Source organism: Pelodiscus sinensis, chromosome 30 (assembly GCF_052426305.1).
Source record: "Pelodiscus sinensis isolate ZL-2025 chromosome 30, ASM5242630v1, whole genome shotgun sequence".
Classification (NCBI taxonomy): domain Eukaryota; kingdom Metazoa; phylum Chordata; order Testudines; family Trionychidae; genus Pelodiscus; species Pelodiscus sinensis.
This window is the reverse complement of record NC_143081.1, coordinates 2649298-2673540: the sequence shown is the minus strand read 5'-3', so window position 1 is coordinate 2673540 and position 24243 is coordinate 2649298. Positions and strand designations below refer to the sequence as shown.

The following is a 24243-nucleotide window of genomic DNA, read 5'->3' as shown; positions in this document are numbered from 1 at the left end:
ACCGGAGGCCGGTGCTGTGACACGGTTGAGCAATAGTTAACAATATAGTAGCTCTTATCACAGCCTGGGCTGTGTGTGCAGTTTGAGCAAAGACAGAAAAAAACTTCCTTGTTGAGGGTGGGAGAGGCCATTTCCCATTGAACTAAGAGCTGTCCCTTGTCACACCAGCCTGTGAGCTGCTGGGACAGACACCCTGTGCTGCAGGAAAGCTCCAGTGACCTGTGGAGCGTTTACGGAGGCAGTGGTTTTCCACCACCCAGAGCTGACCACAAAGCCCCGTGTCCCTGGCGAGGCCCGGCCGAGGCTCACAGCTGCGGGTTGGCGCGGTCAGGGGCTTTCCTGCCTCCCTCACAGAGACCTCCCCAAGAAATAAACACACAACAGCTAATGCAGCAACTGTACTTTGAAAGAGTTAATTGGGGGCATGGGGAGCCAGGCTCCTCCTCCTGAGGCAGCAAGCGAGGTGGGGGAGGGACGTCCAAGTGCTGTTTTTGTCATGTGCTCAGCTTGTGTGTTTGGGTTTCCCCGTCTCACTCTTCCTGTCACAGCAGCACAGAGCTCAGTACAGGGAGAGACAGCCGTGAGAACTTCAGTCCTCTCAGGCTTGGCTCCCGAATTCCCCCTGTTTTCTCGTTCCCCGCAGGGCGATGGCTTCTTGGGTCAAACCCACCTGGGTCTCCTTCTGCCTCCTGTCTCTCTGCTCTGACGTCTGGGCTGGTAAGTGACCCCCGTCCTCATCAAGTCCCATCCCCCATCCAGGAGAGCTGGGCCCAGAACTGCACTCTCTTGAGACCTGAAGTGGTTCAGTGTCTGCACTGCTTCATGGTGGGGGCAGGAATCTCAGCTCAGGGCCTTGGCCAGGGGAGCTGGCCCAGCGAGACAGGGGGTTGACAAGCCTCAGAGAGTGGGAAGGTGAGTGGCAGGGCCCATGTCAGCATCCCGGACGGGCCCCCTACCTGGGCTCTCCTCTGAGCTCACCCTGTACCACAACTCACTTCTTTAGATGCTTGAACAGAAAGGAGAAAAAAGGAAGGGTACAGAGGTGGGAGTTAATTAACCCAGAGTGGTCGGGGGTCATCTCCAGCCGTGAGGAGACGGTGAGAGCACTGGAAGGGGAAATTACCGATTGCCGTGTGAGAGCCATTCCATGTCTTTTGTGGGTGTCAAATTCGCCTATGAATTCCAGCTCAGCCGTGTCCCCTTGCAGTCTGGTTTGGAAGAGTTTTTTGTTTGTGTGAACACGGCAGCTTGAGTTGCCTTGTGAGGTATCATTTAAATGCCCAGACCTGTGGAACATAGGTGTATTACTTGTTCTATCCTGTGTTACTGAATCATCCGGTCTGGGATCTCCCCAAATGTACAAGTATCAGAGGCGTAGCCGTGTTAGTCTGAATCTGCAAAAGCGACGAGGAGTCCTGTGGCACCTTATAGACTAACTGAAGTGTAGGAGCATAAGCTTTCGTGGGCAAAGACCCACTTCGTCAGATGCATGTACTTGTGGGTCTTTGCCCACGAAAGCTTATGTTCCTACACTTCAGTTAGTCTATAAGGTGCCACAGGACTCCCAAATGTACAAGACTTTCTGTTGCTCCAAAGGAGTCAACATCCATCAGCAGACAGGTACTAATGGCGAGTCAACTCCCAACCCATTATACCTCAGTGTAACACAGTGCGACTCATCCTACGGGTGCCCCCTGCTCGACACGTTGTTAATTGTCTTTTCAGCACCAGAGCGCCCCCTTCTGGCTGGTGTCTTACCCACTGTTAGCTATTTTCCTACCCTTGCAAGATTGGACCGACATCCTAGTCATCTGGGAGAACTGGGAGAACCGTCTCTCAGCATGAGATGTCATAAAACCCAACACCGGCTTCGTTTCTTTACATTCAAATTAAATTGTGGGTTTATTTTTCTTTCGCAGGGAACTAACTTTGGTCTCTTTGCCAGCTTCTCGTGCTCACCTATAATCTGTCTCTGCCATGACTCACTCTGTCGTATAGCCAACCCAAAAGGGTGTGTTTTAGCTTGAAGTGCTTGAGGGACTCTCAGGACAAGTTAGTGAGGCCAGTTTCTCTTTGGTCAATGAGGATCCAGACTTCAGAGGGGCATCTCCGTGAGCTCCACTCCCACTGGCCCAGAAGGGCTTCACCCCACACTCTGGTGGAGGAAGACCCGCCCCTCGGACTGCACTGAGCATGCTCCAGGGGATGTTCAGGTATAAAAGGGAGTAACCGAGCTCCATCTAGGCTGACCGCCGGAGAGGGAGGACCGCAACCCTTGCTCATGGGAGCTGGAGATCCCGAGGTCTGGTCCTGAGATCCGTGGCCAGCAGAACTCCAGGGAATTAGGTGTGAGGAGGGGCCCAGAGACCTTGATGCCGCTTGGATGGAGTCTTCAGGCAGCGTGGTAGGACGTGATCCAGGGAGAGTGAGCAATTGGCATCTCCCACCCTTTTGAGGTCAAGTTCACTGGGATTCCCAGCTGGCCCAGAGGAAGACCACTGGAGCACTCATAGGGGCCATGCTCAGGGCCTGGGGGAGTTGGGCCCCTCTCTATCTAGAGCCCCCCCCCACTCCCTAGTGGCAGCCCCTTGAGAACTGGAGACGATGCCCCTCTGCCCTGTAGCTGAGGGCTGCCCCATTGACTCCAGCAGCTAGGCCACTCTGCCCTGAATTCAGGGGCCACTGGCTTGACTCTGGCCACTAGGTCATACTGTCCTCTGCTAGAGGGCGATGGGATTAACTATGGACAATATGCCATGTGGTCCTGAAAGCAAGGGATGCTGCATTGACCCAAACCATCACATCACACAGCTCAGAACCCAAGCCCATTGATTTGGCTCCCACCCTTGGACCTCAGCATGGCAAGGCCTCAGACGGTCGGGTAGACACAGACCCAGCACCAGCCAAATTTGATTGCTGGGCCACACAGCTCTGTCTGTTGGACACCGAGGCAAAGCAGGGGTGCCCGTGTAAATACAACATGGTCCTAGAATCTTTTCTCCTCCTCAACTAGCTCTCAGAGTCTGTTCAGAAGCTGCCTACATCGTTATGGGTCATCATCATGCCTTATGAACTTCCACTCATTTCATCCAATGAAACCCACAATTAGCGAACATGCATGGGCCCTCTTAGCCCAACACAACTCCTCATTTTTATGTTCCGTTCCACTGGGGATCAGACTTTTCTGCATAAAAACCACAATGACCCAACTCTGACTCCTCGCTCAGTTTGAGCATTGAGAGGAAAGAGCGGGAGGGTGAACTTGGGAATAGTTTCAGGGCGACAAATTCCTTGTCCCAAAATTGGGATTCACACTTCGGAACTTGATCCAGTTCTGCCAAAAAAAAGGGACTGTTCAACCTTTCAGAGATTAACACGGCCATCACACTTACAGGTCGCTTCCTTCATAGCTAAAATGAAACTGAAATTGCTTCTGTTATATGGTTGAAAGATATGAGACAATCCGGTAGCTCGTGTCCTGAAAGAGCAAAAGCAGAAAAAAAACCCTCCTGTTTGCTCACTGAAAGTACCCAGAGCATGAAAGTTCTGCACACCAAGACAGGGGGGTTCAAACTTGGGGTGGCAGCTTGGAAGGGTAGGCAGCTGGTGGACTGTGAGATTGTTCGTTTAGTTGAGGGGAGGGGAAAGTGTTATTTGTGTTCGTTGGTAGCCAGGCTTCCTGTGAGACACTGAGCAAGGCGAGGGAGGGACGGCTGATTTCTGTTCTGGATCTTGGCTCAGCTTGTGGGTGTGGGTTTCCCCTCCTGTGTTTTCTGTCAAAGCAGCAGAGAGCTCAGTTCAGGGAGGGACGGCCGTTTTATCTCCAGCTCTCTGGGTGCAGACCTCGGCCTCACCCCATAAAGCTGCTTTCTCGACCCCACGAGGGGCATGGCCTCTTGGGCCAAGCCTGTCTCCATGTATGTCTGGATCCTGAATTTCTGCTGCATCACTTTGGCGGGTAAGTGGTCCCTGTGCTGCTGAATGTCTGCCCCATCCCAGCCCCTTTCTGCCAGGGCTGGGGGACGGAGAGGCCCCTCAGGATGCTGTCCCAATCTCAGAGTGCCTCTCCCATCCCAATCTCTCTCCTTCCTGCAGGGCTGCACCGTCTCTCCTTTCTCCAGCTCATCACCCCACAGGCAGCCCCTGGTCTGCCCAAGCGGCTGAATGTGCTGAAGGTGGACGACCTGCTGCTCTCCGTCTATGACAGCGACAGCGGCAGAGTAGTTCCTCGCAATGGCTACAACCAGGACAGACAGGACTTTTGGAGACCGATTAGGGCTGAGTGCCTGTCCTGGGACTCCTGGGTGGAGACCACGTACCAGGCCCTGGTGCGGGAGGTGAACGCCAGTGCCCCACGGGCCGGTGAGTCTCTGAGACCCAGACATGGCTCAGAAAGGGGGGGTTGGCAGCTGAAAGGAGCAAGGTGGGAATTGGGAGAAAGGATACGAGGGGAAAGGGACTTCTCTAGTACCTACGTTTTAGAGTGGGGGAAGGGGCTAAGATCCGGGATTCGGAGCCTCTGTGTCTCGTGCTTCGTGTGACCTGAACTCTGGGCCATGTCTGGAGGACACCAGATGGTTGGTGGGGTGCCCCAAGGAGATGGTAGGTGGGTATTTCAGCCCATCAAGTGACAGTCCCAAGGGAATCTCTGTGAGCCAACCTGCAAGACTTTATTGCCAACCCTGTGAGAGACGTGTGTGTTTATGTGGGGGCAGAGGACTGTAGGACTCCTGGGTCCCATGCATGGGAGAACTTTCCCCTCCCCCACATCCGGCTAGTACAAACTGAGTAATCCAGCCGTCCCCTCCGTCCCCAGAGCCTTACTACATGCAGATCCTGCAGACCTGTGAGCTGGACGATGCCACCGGCGACATCCGAGCCATCACCAAATATTCCCTCAACGGGGAGGACGTGCTGCAGCACCAGTCGGACCAGAATCTCTGGTTCTCGGTGCACCCGGCAGCCTGGTCCCTGGCAGAGCGCTGGAACCGGGCCAGGGAGACTTTTGCAGAAATCACCCCTCAGCGATGCATGTTCATTATTGAGGAGAGTGGGCTGTTCATCACTGGGAAGACAGGTGAGTGCCCTGCCACTCCCTCTCAATCCCAACCCCCAGCCTCTGCTCTCCCATTTCCTCTGACCAATGACTCTTCCTCTCCCCCCAGCCCAGCCCACAGCGCATCTGACCCTCGTCCCAGGGACCCAGGCTCGACCGCACCACCTCGTCTGCCACGTGACAGGCTTCTACCCCCGCCCCATCGAGGTGACCTGGGAGCGGGGGGGCCAGGTGGCCCAGGGGGAGCAGCTGACCAGCGGAATCCTGCCCAATGGGGACCTCACCTTCCAGATCCAGGTGTCCATCGAGCTGGGGCAAGAGGGACCCAGCCCCACAGAGCACGTATGTGTGGTGAGACACAGCAGCCTGGGGAACACCCCCCTGAGAGTGACCTGGGGTGAGTACTGGGGGCAGGACATGGGCGGAGCCTGGGAAGGGGGCACTGGCTACTGAGGAAAAGGTCATATCAGAGATGGACGCATAGGGATGGGGGAAATGGGAAGTGAGAAAAGCAGAGAGGACATTTTGGGGGCACCTGGGGTTGGGTGCACAGAGAGAGGCCTACAGCAGACTGGGAGACATTTTGGGATGATCAGAGGGGACAGGAAGCAGAGGGTGATACTGGGGGCTCACACAGGAGAAGGGAGGGGCAGAGAAAGCAAGACACACGGGAGACAACGTGGGCCATAAATGCAGAGATAAAGGGGAACGAGGCAGAACTTGGGGACAAAATCCAATCAGTATCTTAGAGGCCTGTGTACGAATGCTAGGAGTGTGGGGAATGGGCAGGAAGAACTTGAAGAGCTAATAAATGAACCCAACTGCGCCATGGCTGGTATCACAGAGACCTGGTGGGATAAAACACAGGACTGGAATATTGGTAGAGAAGGGTCCAGCTTGCTCAGGAAGGACAGGCAGGGAAAACAGGGAGGAGGTGTTGCCTTGTATATTACAAATGTTTCTACTTGGACTGAGGTGGAGATGGGCATAGGAGACAGACGTGTCGAGAGTCTCTGGGTGAGGTTAAAAGGGTAATAAACAAGGGTGATGTCATTCTAGGGGTCGACTACAAACCACCCAGGTGGAAGAGGTGGATGAGAATTTTTTTTAAAAAAATCTCAAAATAATCCAAAGTGCAGGTTTTGGTGGTGATGGGGGACTTCAACTATCCAGACATCAGTTGGGAAACTAAGGGTATGTCTACACTACATGGCGCCGTTGACGGAGCCATGTAGATTACCTTTGTAGACATAGGAAAATGAAGCGGCGATAAATAATCACCACTTCATTTAAATTAAAATGGGTGCCGCGCTGTGCCGATCAGCTGTTTGTCGGCACAGCGCTGTAGTCTGGACGCTCCGCGGTTGACATCAAAGGCATTTCTTGACCTCCCCAGTAAACCTCATCCCACGAGGCATAACGGGGAGGTCGACAAATGCCTTTGATGTCAACCGCGGAGCGTCCAGACTACAGCGCTGAGCCAACAAACAGCTGATCGGCTCAGCATGGCAGCCATTTTAATTTAAATGAAGTGGCGATTATTTAAATCACCGCTTCATTTTCCTATGTCTACAAAGGTAATTTACATGGCTCCGTCAACAGAGCCATGTAGTGTAGACATACCCTAACACAGCAGGGCACAGACTATCCAACAAGTTCTTGGACTGCATTGAAGACTTTTATTGCAGAAGGCGGAGAAAACTATATGGAGGGGAAACTGTTCTAGATTTGATTTTAACAAACAGGGAGGAACTGGTTGAAAGTGGAAGGCCACTTGCGTAAAACTGGTCATGAAATCATAGTGTTCGTGATTGCAAGGAACGGTAGAAGGGAGACAAGCAAAATAGAGACTCTGGATTTAGGGAAGGAAGATTTTAATAAACCCAGCTAGTTAGTAAGTGAGGTCCCATGGGAAGCATCACTCAAAGGGAAAAAATTGAAGAGAGTTGGCAATGTTTCAAAGACACATTATTAAGGGCCCAAAAGCAAACTATTCCACTGCGTAGGAATGATAGAAAGTCTGGCAACAGACTGCCTTGGATCAACCAGGGGATCTTGCATGATCTAAAAATCAAAAAAGGAGCTGTAAAAAAAGTGGAAACTCGGTCAAATTACAAAGGATGTATATAAGCAAATAATGCAAGCTTATACTAAAATACTCAAGGAGCTGATAGAGGAGGTAACTGAGCCATTAGCCATGATCTGTGAAAAGTCATGGAAGTTGGAAGAGATTCCAGAAGAATAGAAAAGAGCAAATTTAGGGCCCAGCTATAAAAAAGGAAATAAGAACAACCCAGGAAACTACAGATCAGTCAGTTTAACTTCTGTGGCAGGGAAGATAATGGAGCAAGTAATTAAGGAATTCATCTGCAAACATCTGGAAGGTGATAGGGAATGGCAAGATGGATTTGTAAAGAGCAAATCATGAAAAACCAATCTGGTCGCTTTCTTTGATAGGCTATCAAGTCTTGTGGAGAAGGGAGAAGAGGTGGGTGTGGGATACCTAGGCTTTAGTAAAGTTTAGGTACGATCCTATCAATAGACTAGGGAAATGCAACCCAGATGGGGCTACTGTAAGGTGGGTGCATAATTAGCTGGAAAAAGCATTCTCAGAGAGTAGCCCACATTCATGCTGGAAGTGGGTACCAGGCAGGGTCTGGGAGGGGCAGGCCGGTGGGAGGAGGGAGGCGCTGGTTCAGGATTCCCAGCAAGGGAACGTGGAGGTGGGAAAGGCCCTGTGGGAGGGGCGAGGCACAGGGAATACGGAGGACCCTTGACTCAGTCTGTTTTGGGACATTTCCAGATTCCCAGTCCCCAGGCCTGCCTGGTGTCCCGTGGATCGTGATTGGCTGTGTCCTCGCTGCCCTGTCAGTCGGCGCCCTTGGATTGTTCCTGTGGAAGAGGCCAGGTGAGTGATGCTCCCAGAAGCACAGCGCCCCCTAGAGACCAGCCTGGGTCAGCAGTAAGAGGCAGGGGAGAGCGCCCCCTGCTGAGCCCCCCTCTCTCAGCCAAGTACCCGCCAGCCTGGCCCTGCTTAGCTTGGGATCCCAGGGGCTGAGCCCTGGCTGGAGAGCAGTGTGATGGGAATTTGTCCGCAGCTCCGAATCCCAGTCCCCACCCCCAGCACTCACTGGCTTCAGGCATAGGAGGGAGCCCCAGGGGTCAGAGTCTCCAGACGGGTCAATTTCTGCTTTGCCTTCTCCTGCAGGGGCCTGGAAGCGGCTGTATCGCCCGGCACGGACATAGCCAGGGACCCTTGACTCTGCTTCGTCCACAGCAAAGTCATTAGGCGGTTCCTCAACAACATCTTGCTCAGATGACACCGGGTGACCCAACACGAACAGGCTCTGCCATGCCACCGGCTTGGGTCCACATTACTGCCTTGATTTTCTTGGGTGCTCTCTATGATTTTCTCTGCATGGCTCAAGTCTGCGCAAGCACAGGTAGCCTATGGCAGTGGTGGGAATCCTGTGGTCCCGTGTTTACTGTTGCCACCTGCAGGGAGGCCAGATTTTGCTGGTTTGCATCCACATTGTTTTTTTCTGACGTGACCTGCACAGAAAACCAGGGCGTATGAGGTGAGGTGGACGCTGGTAGCCCTGCTATGATTTAATCAGCACCTCCCGTAAATTCTGGGGATCCAATCGTCGTTAGCAAAACTACCCTGTTCTCAGAGACTTTGTTACAACAGTCTTAACTGCTAAGACACAAGGTCCCGTCGCAGCCTGCAGCCTAGGAGGCTGAAGGGTGCCCCGAATGTTTAACGTCTGTGTCTTTACCGCTAGGACCAGGGTCCCGTCACGGAGGGCAGCCAACAGGCTGACAGACACCCCAGAGTTTATAGGAAGAGCTTATTACATCTCTTCCAACCGCTAGGATACAAGATCCCTTCGCAGTGGGCAGCCAGGGAGGCTGAGAGATGCCCCAACGGATCTATCCTCTGGAAGCGACACGATCCAACGCTCAAGCTCCCCCTATACCTGTCCCTTATGACCAGCTGAAGTTCTTTTAAATTGTGCTTGGTTCTGTTAGAGCAACTGAAGGAGTCAGGTTAAAGTTTAACCAGTTACAGGTTTATTAAAAAGGCTTATAAATCATATGGTCACAATGGCTATTACGCTACTTCTTAACTGCTAGCAAATATAGATCTTAAAATGGTTACAAAGGAAAAGGAAGATAGAAAATAATGGTACCAAGTGACAGCTTAATCTTTAAAGAGCTCTAATTCTATGCATGCACTACGACGAAGGACATATACAGGTACAATTTTTACCCCCTTCTGTGCCTCTCGACTCCAGCGAGTCAGGCCAGGGCCGGTCCCTCAACTCCTCGGAAAGATGAATACGAGGTGGGCGTCCCCTTGGAACCTCGGGATGTCAAATACCAAACCCAACCAGCAGATAGATGGTAGATTGACACTCAGAGTAAATGTGCTGCTGGACCCATCTTTATACCCATAGGGGCCCGTATCCTCTTTCTTATCTAAGATGCCAAATTGTACTGGTCCGTTTTGTGGTGCCAGTTCTTACAAGGGAGTTTCAAATAATTTACACTTGTAAGAGAGAGAGATAGCTAAATTAGGAGTACCGGACATTCTTTGCTGGGCGGGAGATTCTTCCCCCCCGGACGAGTGTGTGATCGTATCAATATGGGTTTCAGTCAAGGGCACTCCTCGGCAGCCTCTTGGTCAGCGATTAGTTCGACCAGCCTCTTAACTCTGCTTACAGTTGTCCAGGGTCACTGGGTGAGCTGGCATATCTGAGCCTCCTGTTCAAGGCTTTCAAAGTCTATACCTAGACTTTAGTAAGGCATTTGATACGGTCTCGCATGATATTCTTATTGATAAACTAGGCAAATATAACTTAGATAGGGCCACGATAAGGTGGGTGCATAATTGGCTGGATAACCGTAGTCAGAGAGTTGTTGTTAACGGTGCTAAATCCTGCTGGAAAGGGATAACAAGTGGAGTTCCTCAAGGGTCTGTTTTGGGACCCGTACTGTTCAATATCTTCATCAATGATGTAGATATTGGGATAGAGAGTACGCTTATTAAGTTTGCAGATGATACCAAACTGGGTGGGGTTGCAACTTCTTTGGAGGAGAGGGACATAATTCAAAATGACCTTAGCAAGTTAGAGAAATGGTCAGAGGTAAACAGGATGAGGTTTAATAAAGAGAAATGCAAAGTGCTCCACTTAGGAAGGAACAATCAGTTCCATACATACAAGATGGGAAGCGACTGTCTAGGAAGGAGCATGGCGGAAAGGGATCTAGGGGTCATAGTGGACCACAAGTTGAATATGAGCCAACAGTGTGATGCTGTTGCAAAAAAAGCAAATATGATTCTAGGTTGTATCAACAGGTGTGTTGTAAGCAAAACTCGTGAAGTCATTCTGCCGCTCTACTCTGCACTAGTTAGGCCTCAGCTGGAGTACTGTGTCCAGTTCTGGGCGCCACATTTCAAGAAAGATGTGGAGAAATTGGAAAGGGTACAGAGAAGAGCAACAAGAATGATTAAAGGTTTAGAGAACATGAGCTATGAAGCCAGGCTTCATGAACTGGGCTTGTTTAGTTTGGAAAAAAGAAGATTAAGGGGGGACATGATAGCGGTTTTCAAATATCTAAAAGGGTGTCACAAGGAGGAAGGAGAAAATTTGTTCCTCTTGGTTTCTGAGGACAGGACAAGGAGTAATGGGCTTAAAGTGCAGCAGGGGAGGTTTAGATTGGACATTAGGAAAAAATTCCTAACTGTCAGGGTGGTCAAATATTGGAATAAATTGCCAAGGGAGGTGGTGGAATCTCCCTCTCTGGAGATATTTAAGAACAGGTTAGATAGACATCTGTCAGGGATGGTATAGACGGAGCTTGATCCTGCCTTGAGGGCAGGGGGCTGGACTCGATGACCTCTCGAGGTCCCTTCCAGTCCTATTATTCTATGATTCTATGATTCTATGAAAGACCATGCTGTTTTATTGCTCTGTGTGCCCTGCATGCTTTCAAGCAAGCAAAGATGGATGTTAAGGGGGGAGGTTCATGTCTGGCTACAGCAGCCAACTTCCTTACCCTCAGTTGGCCATCTCAGGGCTATGGCCCGCTTTGTGCTTTTTACCTTTCCAGTCAGGAAATTAACTTTCTCTTGTACAATTACCAAAAAATGGCAACATTATATATCTACGTAGCTCCCCAAAGAGCTTGCTTAATCCTGGTCTACACTAGGGAGTTTTTCAAAATACCTCCCCCCCCATATGTCCAACCCCATTATTTTGAAACAACGGGCTGGTTATTTCAAAATCTCTACTTTTACTTAGGGAACAATGCTCATTTCAATATAGTTCTTTCCAAACAGCCAGTGCTGCTATTTCAAAATAACGACTCCCGGGCATCATTTGAAGTAGTTACTCTCCAGTGCGCCCTGGGGCTGTAAGTCGAGGTTGCGTATCCACATGAACGGAGCCACCTCGGGCTCATTTTGAGTCTCCCCCACAGGTTCAATAGGGAGCAGGTAATAAAACCTATGGGCATCGACACTAGAAGTTGATTGTGAAATTTGATCACTCCCAAAACAACAACATCAAACCAGCATCTCCACACTCCTACGCAGCTTTGAAATTGTCTCCCTAGCAGCATTCCAAAGACGGGTGGGGATTTTAACAGCATTTTGAGAACTCCTGATGGATGGATGGGGAAGGAGAGAGACCCAGAAACTCACAAAAGCCACGTCGGTGTATTTGTGGATGCATTTCCATGCCACCCCAATTGCTACCTCTGCAGTGGCTCCACATCAATTTCCAGACGTCTGACTGCCTCTCAGTTTTCTCAGAGCAGATTTCACGTCCTTGTTGCGCAGTGCATAGATGGCCGGGTTCAGCATGGGCGTCACCACGTTGCCGAAGATCTGAACGGGTGGCCCCAGCACCTGGCTCAGGTGGGGCTGGGTGTAGATCAGAGCGCAGGGTCCAAAGAAGAGCGTTACCACCGCCAGGTGGGAGGTACAAGTGGAGGCCGCTTTGCTCCACGCATGGGCTGAGTTCATCTTGAGGACGGCGTAGACGATGCGGACGTAGGATGTGAGGATGAGGAGGAAGCAGGTCAAGGGCACCAGACCGATGTTGGTGAAGGCCACGGTCTCGAGGACACGTGTGTCCGCACAGGCCAGCTTGACCACGGGGAAGATGTCACAGAGGAAATAGTCTATCACGTTGGACCTGCAGTAGGGCAGCGTGAAGGTCAGGCCGGCAAGGACGGTGGCGTGGAAGGAGCTGGCAATCCAGGAACCGGTGGCTAGGAGGGCGCACACCCGCTGGTTCATGATGAGCAGGTAGCGCAGCGGGTGGCAGATGGCCACGTACCGGTCGTAGGCCATGACGGTGTAGAGCAGGCACTCGGTGCTGCCCAGAAAGTGGCCAAAGAAGACTTGGGCCATGCACCCACCTAGGGAGATGACTCTACTCCGTCCCCAGAGGATGGCCAGCAATTTTGGGACACTGACGGAAGAGAGGCCAATGTCCAGCACGGAAAGGTTGGAGAGGAAGAAGTACATGGGGGTGTGCAGGCGGGGGTCGCCGAGGACGGCAGAGAAGATGACCACGTTGCCCAGCAGGGTACAGAGGTAGAAGGCTAAGAAGGTGAAGAAGAGGATGGTCTGGAGACCCTCTGTGTTGGGGATCCCTAGGAGGATGAAATGAGTCACTGTCGTGCCGTTCCCCAGCCCCATTTGGGTCTCATTCCTGGGTGGAGGAGAGAGATAAGACCAGTGAGTGACTGAAATGAACATCCACCCTCCCGTGGCAGCAATGCTCCCCCGTCCTTCCACTGCCTCGGCGACTCTACCTCTTTGGGCTTGGTGTGTATGTCTGGCATTGTCATGCCATTTGGGGTGAACGCTGCCCCGGGATGGTGCTGATCTTGGAGGGAGGAAATATTGGCCTGGAGGAGCCTATGGTCCGGAGATGAAAAGTCAAAGGAAACGTCTATTCTATTCTATTCTATTCTATTCTATTCTATTCTATTCTATTCACCTATGCCAATTACTTCTTTTCTATCCTGTCTAGGTCCTTACTCCCAAATCTACCCAAGTATCTTTGAGCCTTCCATTTGTCCTAATATTTCTCATTCATGCCATTTGGGGTGAGGTTCTACCCTGGGCTGGTGCTGATCCTGTAGGGAGAAAATACCACCCTTGAAGACCCTACGGTCCATTGATGAAATGACAACGGGAACGTCTAGTCTAGTCCAGTTCAGTCCAGTCTTATCTAGGCTTTTCTTCTCTCCTGACCTATTTCCATTCTGTCTAGGCCAGGCGTGGCCAAGAGGGCCTCCGTGGATCGGATCCAGCCCTCGAAGTGAGTTGATCCGGACCATAGAGGCCCTACTGCTCCTTCCACCCCCAAGCCAGTCAGCGTCTGTGGTGGCAGGAAGCGTACAAAGTCTCCTCCCACCCTACAAATGCTCCCATGTCGTTTCGAAGAGCTGTGTGCTCCTGGCAGGATGGGAGGAAACTTCGCACACTCCCCCCAACCCCAGGCCAATTAGGGATGGCCTAGGGCCACTTAAAAATGTCTGAAGTGGGCCCCGGTCAAAAATTATTGCCCACCCTTGGTCTAGGCTCTTCCCCCAATTCTATTCTGTCTACGCCCTTCTCCAAATTCTAACCAAAGTACCTTAGAGTGAAGAATTGTCCTGGCTTTTTTAATGATGGGGACAGTTGGGTGGGCATTGTGGGGTCCAAGCAGGCAGGAGGGAGAATTGTGGGGTGTCTAGACCCCGCTACACAAATTCTTGGGCATCTCGGTCAGAGCCAGCTGGAAGGGCTGTCTATCAGTAGAACCCACAGCTGGACATCTGTAAAGCTGCACAGTCAACTTGTGGAACTCCTTGCCAGAGGGTGTGGTGAAGGCTTGGACTTTATCAGGGTTCAAAAAAGAGCCACATCGATTCATGGAGGTTAGGTCCATCCACGGAGCTGGAACCGAGGACGTGGGGGTGTATGCCTCCCTGGCTTGACATGGTCTCCACCATACCCAGTTCGGTTCATTGGTTCTCTAGACACCACTACACAAATTCTGTCAGCACGTCTGGCCACAACTTGTCCTCACTCTGCTATCAGCGGGAAGCTGCCTTCATGCTGGAGGGTGTGGGGATAAGATGAGATTTGCAGGCCAATGAGGAAAGGTTTGCATTTTGCTGGAGAGTTTCCCTAAGCAGGGGACAAAGGGCCAAGGGGAGACACTGGTGGGTTGGGGCTATGGGGAGAGGGAAGTGAATGAGGCAGAGGCGGGCAGGCGGGTGCCACATAGGGGAGGACAGAGGGACCAATTTCGCTCCAGGGACGATATTTCGCCCTGTTATGAGGCGGACAGTGACCGGTTCACAGACAGGCAGAGAGAGAGAGAGAGATCTTTCCCAAAGCAGGAGCCTTACACTGGCTGCATCGGGAGTGGTCCTTCCAGCTGATGGCAATTCACCCTTCCTGTCCCACGGTGATGGCTCTAGCATCTTCTGTCTGTCTCATCTCAACAGCCCCTCGGCCAGGACGGGGGCACAGCTTGGGCGCTCGGTGTCCGGATGGGAGCCTTAATCCCCTCCAAAGTGAGTGCGGACATCCCAGAGCACACCGCCCCACGGCAACCTCACCACTTCCAGCCTCCCTGCAGCTCTCCTTGGTTTTTATAGCCCATCCGGCCCCATGGGACCAGGGCTTTGTGTCTCCTCCTGGCTCCTGGTCTGAAGCCTCAGCAGAGTCGTCAATTAATTGAGGTTTGGCAACTTTTTGGCTCTGGAAGCCGGCCCCTCAGGTGGCATAAATACCCATCATGCCATGGGGCAGAAAGGGCCCCATCCGCTACTCCACTAGGGTCCCAATTTTGCTCCTGCTCCCGCTCCCCTGCCTAACATTTTTGGGATTTCCAGGACAGGCTCTGCCCAAGAGTCCGTATTCGCCCATCAGGAACTCGCTGAACTCTTCTTTCCCTCAGTTTCCCCTTGTTATCAACCCCTTTCACACTGAGCTACGCCCTGGGTATCCCCTTCCGGAGTCTCCATGTGTCTGTAATGGGGGCGGCCCACGGGGGCCCCCGTCTCGGTACCTTACTATAGGCCCTACCCTAATCCCGAGGGTGAAAGCTGTGATCATGCCAATAACAAGAGTTGAGTGCCCTCCCGGGTCTGGTGTTTGTGGAGCCCAGCTGACACCAACCAAGAATAACTTCCAACTCTGGTCCCACCCTGGGAACTCGTTGTTAGTATCAACGTTTTAATTAACCCCACGGGTAATTACACACCCTGTGGGTGACGTATCACATTTGCATCTGCCTCGGCATTCTGGCTCCCAAATTAGCTGCCCTCCAGAGGATGGGCAGGGAACGAAAACGATTAGAGGAATCACAAAGGGCCTTGTTAAAACTGCCGGTGCGGGAGCTGGAGTCGATAGATGGGGGAAATCATTCCTAGGGGTGGGAAGACAGCCTGAGACTTGAGGCAGTGTAGCAGAGGCCTGCGGTGAGGTCTGAAGCCTGAGCTAAAGTAGCCAACTCTTTGCAGCTGTTCACATGGGCAAAATAACGGGGCACACCCGCATACAAGAATGAGCGACACCCTAATACGTCACTTGTTCATCTCTCTGCATAAAGACGTATCTCAGAGGCCATGTGTTTGGCCAGGGCGAGAATGGAAATTTCCACTGTTCACCGAGCTGGTCCATTGTCACGGACCTTCACATGTGAGTGTTCTTTAAACATAGAGCGGGGAATGGGAGCCATGAGTTGCTGGCAACACACCAAACCGGGGGTCTTCTCTGAGAACCGAGTGTGTGAATTTCTTGTGCAGGTCAGCGCCGGCTGGATGGGCTGTCTGTCAGTAGAGCCCACAGCCAGACATCTGTCAACCTGCACCGTCAACCTATGGAACTCCTCGCCAGAGGATGTGGTGAAGGTCAGGATTTTAACAGGGTTCAAAAAAGAGCTAGATAGATTCATGGAGGTTAATGGCTATTAGCCAGGCTGGGTAGGACTGGTGTTCACAGCCTCTGTTTGTCTGGAGGTGGGTGACGGGGAGGGATCAGGTGAGGATTATCTGTTGCGATTCCTTCCCTCTGGGGCACCTGGCATTGGTCATTGTTGGCTGACAGGACACTGGGCTGAATGGACCTTTGGTCTGCCCCGATCTGGCCGTTCTTGTGTCAACCCCATAGCATCCCTTGTCTCCCTAACCAGGTGCTGTCTCTGCCCATGAAAGAGTTTCCCACCACTGTAGCTAACCACCACCAACCCCCAGAGCATGTAGGAATGAGGCAGGTAGCTATTCTTGCCCAGTGACAAGCCAGTTTTGGTTTGATTCAATCAGCCACCATGCTCTAAAGAACTAGGGGTCGCCAAGTGAAATTCATAGGTCTCAGGTTGTAAACAAACCACAGACCGTTTTTCTTCATGCAGTGTACAGTCAACCTGTGGAACTCCTTGCTGGAGGATGTTGAGAAGACCAGGACTTAAACAGGCTTCCAGAAAGAACTGGATAGGTTCACGGAGGTGAGGTCCATCAATACTTATTAGCCAGGGTGGGTTGGGATGGTGTTCCTCGTGTATGTTTGTCTGGATAGGGGTGAGAGGAGAGGGATCGCCTGATGATTCCTTGTGTTCCCTCCCTCTGGGGCACCTGGTGCTGGCCACTGTTGGCAGACAGGACACTGGGCTACATGGACTTTTATTCTGACCCAGCCTGGCCGTCCTTGTGTTCTTCTGTTCCTAAAGGCCCCTTCTCCTGAACGCTGACTGTGCAAATGAGAATGTAAGAGACCATCCGTGGGGCTCAGAAAGACACAGAGCTGTGTTCAGCCCCAGGAGAAGAGGAGGGTGTTACGGCTAACACGCCGCCTGGAACCTCAAAAATCTGGACCCGATTCCAGTCTCTCAAACAGACAACTATTGCGCCCATAGGCAGCTCAATCAAGATGGAGAGTTTCACCAAGCTAGTAGGAAGGAGGTGCCCAGTGAGATGGGGGAGCCTGGCTCCTTTACCCGGAAAGCCTCTGTGCCTCAGTTTCCCCTTGCACAAGAGCCTCCTTACTGTGTTGGTGAACACTGAAAGGCGGGGTCGGTCCCACGTTGTGTCTGAGCAGCATCCGGCCCTGGGACAATTCCCTGGCTTGTGTTGCATGGCAGGAAGGCCTAAGTGAGCAAGAACATCCCATCCACCAGGGGATGGCTGGGTTCGATTCTCAGCTGGCAGAATCGACACGCCTCTCCTATCCCAGTGCAGTTTCTCCTGAGTGACACCGGGCATGTGGCAGGGAAGTGACACAGCCAAAGGGAACCTGATGGGGTTCCCTGGAAGTAGGGCTGGCCCCCAATATTTGGGCACCTGAGGTGGGGAGCTCAAATGATGCCCCCATTCCCCCTTGCTTGGGCCAAAACTTGGAAAGGTCTCAATTTCCGTCCCATGGTGCTACGGCTATTTATGGCGCCTAGGGGCCGGGTCCCAGGGGCCTACGACCGTGATCTGAAATGCTGCCCAGCCTCAATTAATTGGCGACTTTGCTGAGGTCTCAGACCGGGAGCCAGGAGGAGACCCAAGGCCCTGGTCCCATGGGGCTGGATGGGCTATAAAGACCAAGGAGAGCCGCAGGGAGGCTGGAAGTGCTGAGAAAGTCATGGGGCGGGTAGCACCATGGGGCGATGTGATTCCAGCAGCCCTTGTTCACGTCAGAGGGTATTAGGGCTCCTTGCAAGCACCCAGGCTGTGCCCAAGTCCCAGCCAAGGGGCCGTTGGGATGAGACAGACTGAAGATGCTAGAACCATCGCTCGGGGACAGGAAGAGCAAATTGCCGCTAGCTGGAAGGACCATTCTGGATGCAGCCAATGGAAGGCTCCTGCGTTGGGCAAGTTCTTCTCTCTCTCTCCCTGCCTGTCTCTGAACCGGTCACTGTCCACCTCGCATCGGGGAAAAATATCGCCCTGGAGTGAAATCGGTCCCTCCGTCCTCCCCTGTGCGGCACCCGCCTGCCCGTCTCTGCCTCATTCACCTCCCTCTTCCCATAGCCCCGACCTACCAGTGCCTCCCCTTGGCCCTTTGTCTCCTGTTTAGAGAAACTCCCCAGCTAAAGTCAAACGCTTCCTCTCTCGAACCCCCCTGAAAAATAGGAAGCTTTTCCTAAGGTCCAACCTCAACCTCCCTTGCTGCAGATTAAACCCGTTGCTTCTTGTCCCATCCATAGAGGCCAGAGAACAATTTTGCTCCTTCCTCCTTGTAACACCCTTGTAGATACCCGAAAATGACCTAGGAAGAAGAAATACAGTAATTCCTCATTGAACACTATAGTGAATGTCTGAAAATGTTCATGCTAAGCGGAAACGTGCTTTGCGGGGTCAAATTTCCCATTAAAAATAATGGAAAAGACGGGGGTCGCATGTCAGGTGATGGTGGCAACGTCAATTTTTTGTTGGTGCTGGGACATCAATGTCAACATCAGATATCTAGCAAGACAAGTTGCCAAGCTTTGTTAAAACACAAAGATAAATATGTGAGTGAGCGGAGGAGCACTGTGACCATGTATATTCATCCGCTCGTGCATATTTACCACTGTTTTTGCCAACCCATACTGCCGCATGAAGTAGTCCGTCACTTGATTATTTCGTGTTATTTCGGGGATGGTCGTATTATTCGAAAAATGTCCCCCACCCCCAAAATCAAGCTATTGCAAAAACGTGTTAAGTGGGCACGTGTTAAATGAGTAATTATTGTATTAGCCATGAATGTCAGGCTTGAAGGTTAGAACTGGGGCCTACGTAGGATAGAAAAGAAGCAATTGGCATAGGTTGGAGGACTAGACTAGACTAGACTAGACTAGACTAGACAAGACATCCCGTTTCTCCATTTGTATTATGGACACTACAAAGCAGACCTTTCCTTGTCCCATGCTCAGATGTAGCCCTGTGATGCCTTCACCCCAAAAGGCATGACCATGAGAGAACTATGCACCACGTCCAAGGAAAGATTCGTGAGGGCAGTGGATGGAAGGGTGAGATTTACCGTTATAGGACAAAAGGTTTTCTAAATTATTTCAATGATTCTCTGTCCTTATTTCTCTCCTCCACCCAGGAACGAGTCCAAAATGGACCTCGGCAACCGCACGACGGTGACTCATTTCATCCTCCTAGGGATCCCCAACACAGAGGGTCTCCAGACCATCCTCTTCTTCACCTTCTTAGCCTTCTACCTCTGCACCCTGCTGGGGAACCTGCTCATCTTCTCTGCCGTCCTTGGTGACTGCCGCCTGCACACCCCCATGTACTTCTTCCTCTCCAACCTCGCTGTGCTGGACATTGGCCTCTCTTCGGTCAGTGTCCCGAAATTGCTGACCATCCTCTGGGGATGGAGCAGAGTCATCTCCCTAGCTGGGTGCATGGCCCAGGTCTTCTTTGGCCACTTTCTGGGCAGCACCGAGTGTCTGCTCTACACCGTCATGGCCTACGACCGGTACGTGGCCATCTGCCACCCGCTGCACTACCTGCTCATCATGAAAAGGCAGGTATGCACCCTCTTAGCCACCGGTTCTTGGATCGCCAGCTCCTTCCATGCCGCTATCCTCACCAGCCTGACCTTCACGCTTCCCTACTGCGAGTCCAACGTGGTGGACTATTTCCTCTGTGACATCTTCCCCGTGGTCAAGCTGGTCTGCGCGGACACTCATGTCCTTGAGACCGTGGCCTTCACCAACGTTGGTCTGGTGCCCTTGATCTGCTTCCCCCTCATCCTCGCCTCCTACGTCCGCATCGTCTATGCCATCGTCAAGATGAACTTGGCCCACGCGTGGCGCAAAGCGGCCTCCACTTGTGCTTCCCACCTGGCGGTGGTGACGCTCTTCTTCGGGCAATGCGCCGTGATGTACGCCCAGCGCCAACAGAGCAAAGCGCTGGTGACCTCCATACACATCTTGGGCATCGTGGTGACGCCTATGCTGAACCCGGTCATCTACTCACTGAGGAACAAGGAGGTGAAAGCCGCGCTGAGAAAACTGTGGGGGGATCTCATGCCGGCACGTTGATGTTTAGTTTAATGAAATTGAATGTTGATAAATGTAAAGTGATGCACATTGGAAAACATAATCCCAACTCTACATATGATGTGATGGGAACTAACTTAGCTACAACTGCTCAAGAGAGAGATCTTGGAGTCATTATGGATATTTCGCTGGAAACATCCATTCACTGTGCAGCGGCAGTCAAAAAAACAAACTGCATGTTAGGAATCATTAATAAAGGTATAGTGAATAAGATGGAGAACATCTTATCGCCTCTCTATCAATCTATGGGACGCCCACGTCTGGAATACTCCATCCAGATGCGGTCGCCTCATCTCAAAAAAGATCTCTTGGCATTGGAAAAGGTTCAGAAAAGGGCATCAAAACTGACTGGGTCCCCTATGAAGAGAGATTAAAAAGACTTGGACTTTTCAGCTTACACAGAAGGAGCCGAAGGGGGGATAGGATAGAGGTCTGTAAAATCATGAGCGGTGTGGAGAAAGTAAATAAGGAAACGTTAATATTTGTTCCGACAATATAAGAGCTAGGGGCGAGGTTGAATATCCAGAGGTTCCTTTCCATGGGTAGAACACAGAACCAGCTGGCGATGCCACCTCGTGACCTGGGCCAATTTCACAGCAGACCTGGGTTGCCTACCAAGTTAGTGCTTCCCCAGAGTGGGAGTGTAGAGACATCTGGATAAGGAGAGGGTGGTAAGTCAGTGTCGACCCAAGGAAACATGGCAAACAGGGTTCCTCAACCTGATCTGTGAGCAAAAGGCCCACCCAAGTCAGCTGGGAAGCCTCCTTTTCCCTCTGGGTGGTGACCTGTAGGTGCATCCCTCTCACAGTCGCTGTCCTTGGCCAGGGCAGAGCCGAGCTTCAGAGGGGCTTCTGCAAACTTCACCCCCCACCTACTCACTTGCTGCATTGGCCACTCATTGGCCACTGCTCACCACACCCTCCACCGGCCAGCCAGCTGGCTGTTCATCGTTCCTTTCCACCAGCCGGCTGTGCCTCCGACACATCACACATGCTCAGTCCTAACCTTTGCCAGGAAGGCTCTTCATGGTTTGTAGCTCTGGGTGGAAACACCGTCCCACCACCAAAGAGTTTGACTTGCTCTCATTCCAGCGGGCAGTGGGAACACACCCCTGCAGCCGGGATCTATCAGCATTCACAGGGGTGTTGTGAGCAAGACACGAAAAATCATTCATCTGCCCTGAGTAGGCCTCAGTTGGAGGATTGTGTCCAGTTCTGGGCATCACATTTCAAGAAAGATGTGGAGAAATTGGAGCAGGGCCAGAGAAGAGCAACAAGAATGATGAAAGGGCTGGAGAACATGAGCTAGGATGGAGGGAAGGCTGAAGGAATTGGGCTTGTTTAGTTTGGAGAGGAGAAGACTGAGAGGGGACATGATAGTGGTTTTCAGGTATCTAAAGGGTGTCACAAGGAGGAGGGAGAAAAATTCTTCTCCTTGGTCTCTAAGGACAGGACAAGCAGCAATGGGCTTAAATTGCAGCAAGGGAGGTTGAGGTTGGACCTCAGGAAAAACTTCCTAACTGTCAGGGTGGTGAAACACTGGGATAAGTTGACTAGGAAGGTTGTGGAATTTCCATCACTGGAGATATTTAAGAGCAGGTTGGATAGACGTCTATCAGGGATGGTCTAGATGGTGCTTGGTCCTGCCGTGAGGGTAGGGGACTGGACTCGATGACCTCTCAAGGTCCCTTCCCGTTCTGGAGTTTTGTGATTCTATCTCCCTGCACGGAGCACTTGGTGGTTATAAAATAAAAGAGCTATGGATTCTAGGACTGCCCTCATAAAATTGGGACATCTGGTCACCCTTCCTCAACACACTTCCATTTAAGGAGCCCATGGGAATTATCTGTAAATAAGACAATGCCTAGCAGAGAGGGCACCTGGATTCCAGTACAGACTCTTTAGAAGTGTCCCTATTTGCCCACGAGTAACAGATTTCTCCCTTTGTTATCCCACCTGTTAAACAGGGATTATTCAATCCTTGATCACTCTCGGCCATTGCATGTGTGTCTCATTCAAGCGGGGAGAATCTCTCTCGGTCTGTGCTTGGTGTGGCCCAAAGGGTCCCACATGCCAGTGCTGGACTGTAGGTCCTACCATAATCCCCATGATAAAATCAGTGATGACACCGATCACAGCAGTCCCAGGAAGTTCCAACTCTGGGGTTTGTGGCAACGACACAAAGAATTCAGCTGATGCAGAGGTAACTTCAGATCCTTTCAAGTAGCGAAAAGGCTCTCCAGCAGCTCTGGTGCCCTGGGCAGCTCCCTCAGCCACTCTCCAGACCCAGAGTCAGCCTGGCTCGTGGGCTGCATTCCGGGCAGCACTTTGCCAACAGCCCTAGTGACTCGCAGCATCTTCCCCGCACCCCTTCTCCGCCAGGCCTCTCCCTGCCAGAACCAATCTCCTCCGGGCCTTGCAGCAGCCGGCGAGATCCCAGCCCCGGCAGGCTCCAGAACCCGCCCGGGCCATCCGGCTCCTCTCTCCAAACTGGGGCCACCAGCTCTCTCCCTGCACTGCCTGGGAGAGAGCAACGGTTTCCCTCCTTTTTCGCAAGGGCTCATGGGAGTTGTAGTTTCTAGGGCTGGATGGCAGCACCAAGGGCCCTCCCAGGCAAAGTCAGAGGTTGCTATAGCAATGGGGCCTACACACACAAGATGTTCCACACAGTCAGTGTATTCAGCGGGAGATAAGCGGAACAGCAGCGGGTACCACAGTCACTTGTAGTCACCCGTCACACTACTTGTGAATTTCCCCCGACACATGATCCGCTGCAGCAACCACAAACGGACTCCTGTTGGCACAAGGACTTTTCAGGAGCCCTTCCCCATCGGTGGCCACCATATCCTATGGGCAGTGATCGCCTCTCTAATATGGCCGATGGCCTTCCGGGCAGCCCACAGGGCTTACGTGTGGAGTAACGTGAGAAATCCCTCCTTGGGTTCCACAGGCATCCCGTAGTAACAACACAGGGAGCTCGTTGGGTGAGGGGAGGGGGGGTGACGTAGCCAGTTCATTTCCTGTCATGGCAGGTAAAAGGCACAAACATGATGGGCAACCAGGCTAGTGAGTCGGCTGCACAGTTAACCCTCCTTCATCACAGTGGCCGCAAAGGATGTCGTCACGGAGACAGCCAATTGATTTTAGTACTTTTGAAATAACTTCTGAGTGTAGACAGGCCCTGGGAGACGTTTTCCGGGTGGGTACCAGCAATAGCTTACCAGGTGACTTTGAAAGGTCTCAATTCTGCCTTCTTCCTGTTCAACTCCTCTACACAGTCTGGCACCTGAGGCGGCCGTCTCCGTTCGCCCCGTGGGAAGGCCAGCCCTGCACTGGAATCAGGGCAGGAGGAGCAAGAGCAGAATCCGGATGCTGGTGCAGCGGGGGATCGGGCCCTTTCTGCCCCACGGCGCTACAATTATTTATGCTGCCTGAAGGCCAGGTCCCAGGGGCCTATGGCCATGATCTGAAATATTGCCCCATCTCCATTAATCAGCGACTCTGCTGCGGTCTCAGACCGGGAGCCAGGAGGAGACTCAAGGCCTTGGTCCCACAGGGCTGGATGGGCTATAAAGACCAAGGAGAGCTGCAGGGAGGCTGCAAGTGGTGAGGAAGCCGTGGGGCGGGTAGCAGCATGGGGCGATGTGCTTCCGGCAGCCCTTGTTCATGTCAGCGGGCATTAGGGCTCCTTGCAAACACCCAGGCTGTGCCTCTGTCCCGGCCGAGGGGCCATTGGGATGAGACAGACGGAAGATGCTAGAGCCATCGCCGAGAGATAGGAAGGAAGAATTGCCATCAACTGGAAGGACCGCTCCCGATGCAGCCAATGTAAGGTTCCTGCTTTGGGAAAGATCTTCTCTCTCTCTCTCCCTCCGTTTCTGCCTGTCTCTGAACCAGTCACAGTCCATCATGCGCTGAGGCAAAATATCATCCCTGGAGCAAAATCAGTCCCTCCGTCCTCCCCTGTGAGGCACCCGCCTGCCCGTCTCTACCTCATTCACCTCCCTCTCCTCATAGCCCCGACATTCCAGTGTCTCCCCTTGGCTCTTCATCGCCTGCTTAGGGAAACTCCCTGGTGAACGGCAAACCCTTCCTCACTGGCTGCAGATCTCACCATAACCCCTCCCTGGCA

General features: G+C 52.2%; 3 protein-coding genes across 3 annotated transcripts; 2 read left to right on the top strand and 1 right to left on the bottom strand.

The window, feature by feature from the left end:
- The first annotated feature begins 479 nt into the window (after nucleotides 1-479).
- On the top strand, nucleotides 480-9967 carry LOC142821197 (DLA class II histocompatibility antigen, DR-1 beta chain-like). The gene is made up of 6 exons (XM_075912036.2): nucleotides 480-717; nucleotides 4096-4362; nucleotides 4817-5077; nucleotides 5166-5453; nucleotides 7860-7964; nucleotides 8265-9967. The coding sequence occupies exons 1-6, from the start codon at nucleotides 648-650 to the stop codon at nucleotides 8300-8302; spliced, it is 1029 nt and encodes a 342-aa protein (XP_075768151.2). The 5' UTR covers nucleotides 480-647; the 3' UTR covers nucleotides 8303-9967.
- Nucleotides 9968-11837: 1870 nt separating this feature from the next.
- LOC102453994 (putative olfactory receptor 10D4) lies at nucleotides 11838-12770 on the bottom strand. Its single transcript, XM_075911879.2, has one exon. The coding sequence runs from the start codon at nucleotides 12768-12770 to the stop codon at nucleotides 11838-11840; it is 933 nt and encodes a 310-aa protein (XP_075767994.2).
- A 5485-nt stretch (nucleotides 12771-18255) lies between these two features.
- LOC102453755 (putative olfactory receptor 10D4) lies at nucleotides 18256-20323 on the top strand. Its single transcript, XM_089774457.1, has one exon. It carries the CDS (start codon nucleotides 19114-19116, stop codon nucleotides 20092-20094), a length of 981 nt encoding a protein of 326 aa, XP_089630583.1. The 5' UTR covers nucleotides 18256-19113; the 3' UTR covers nucleotides 20095-20323.
- The last annotated feature ends 3920 nt before the right edge of the window (nucleotides 20324-24243 follow it).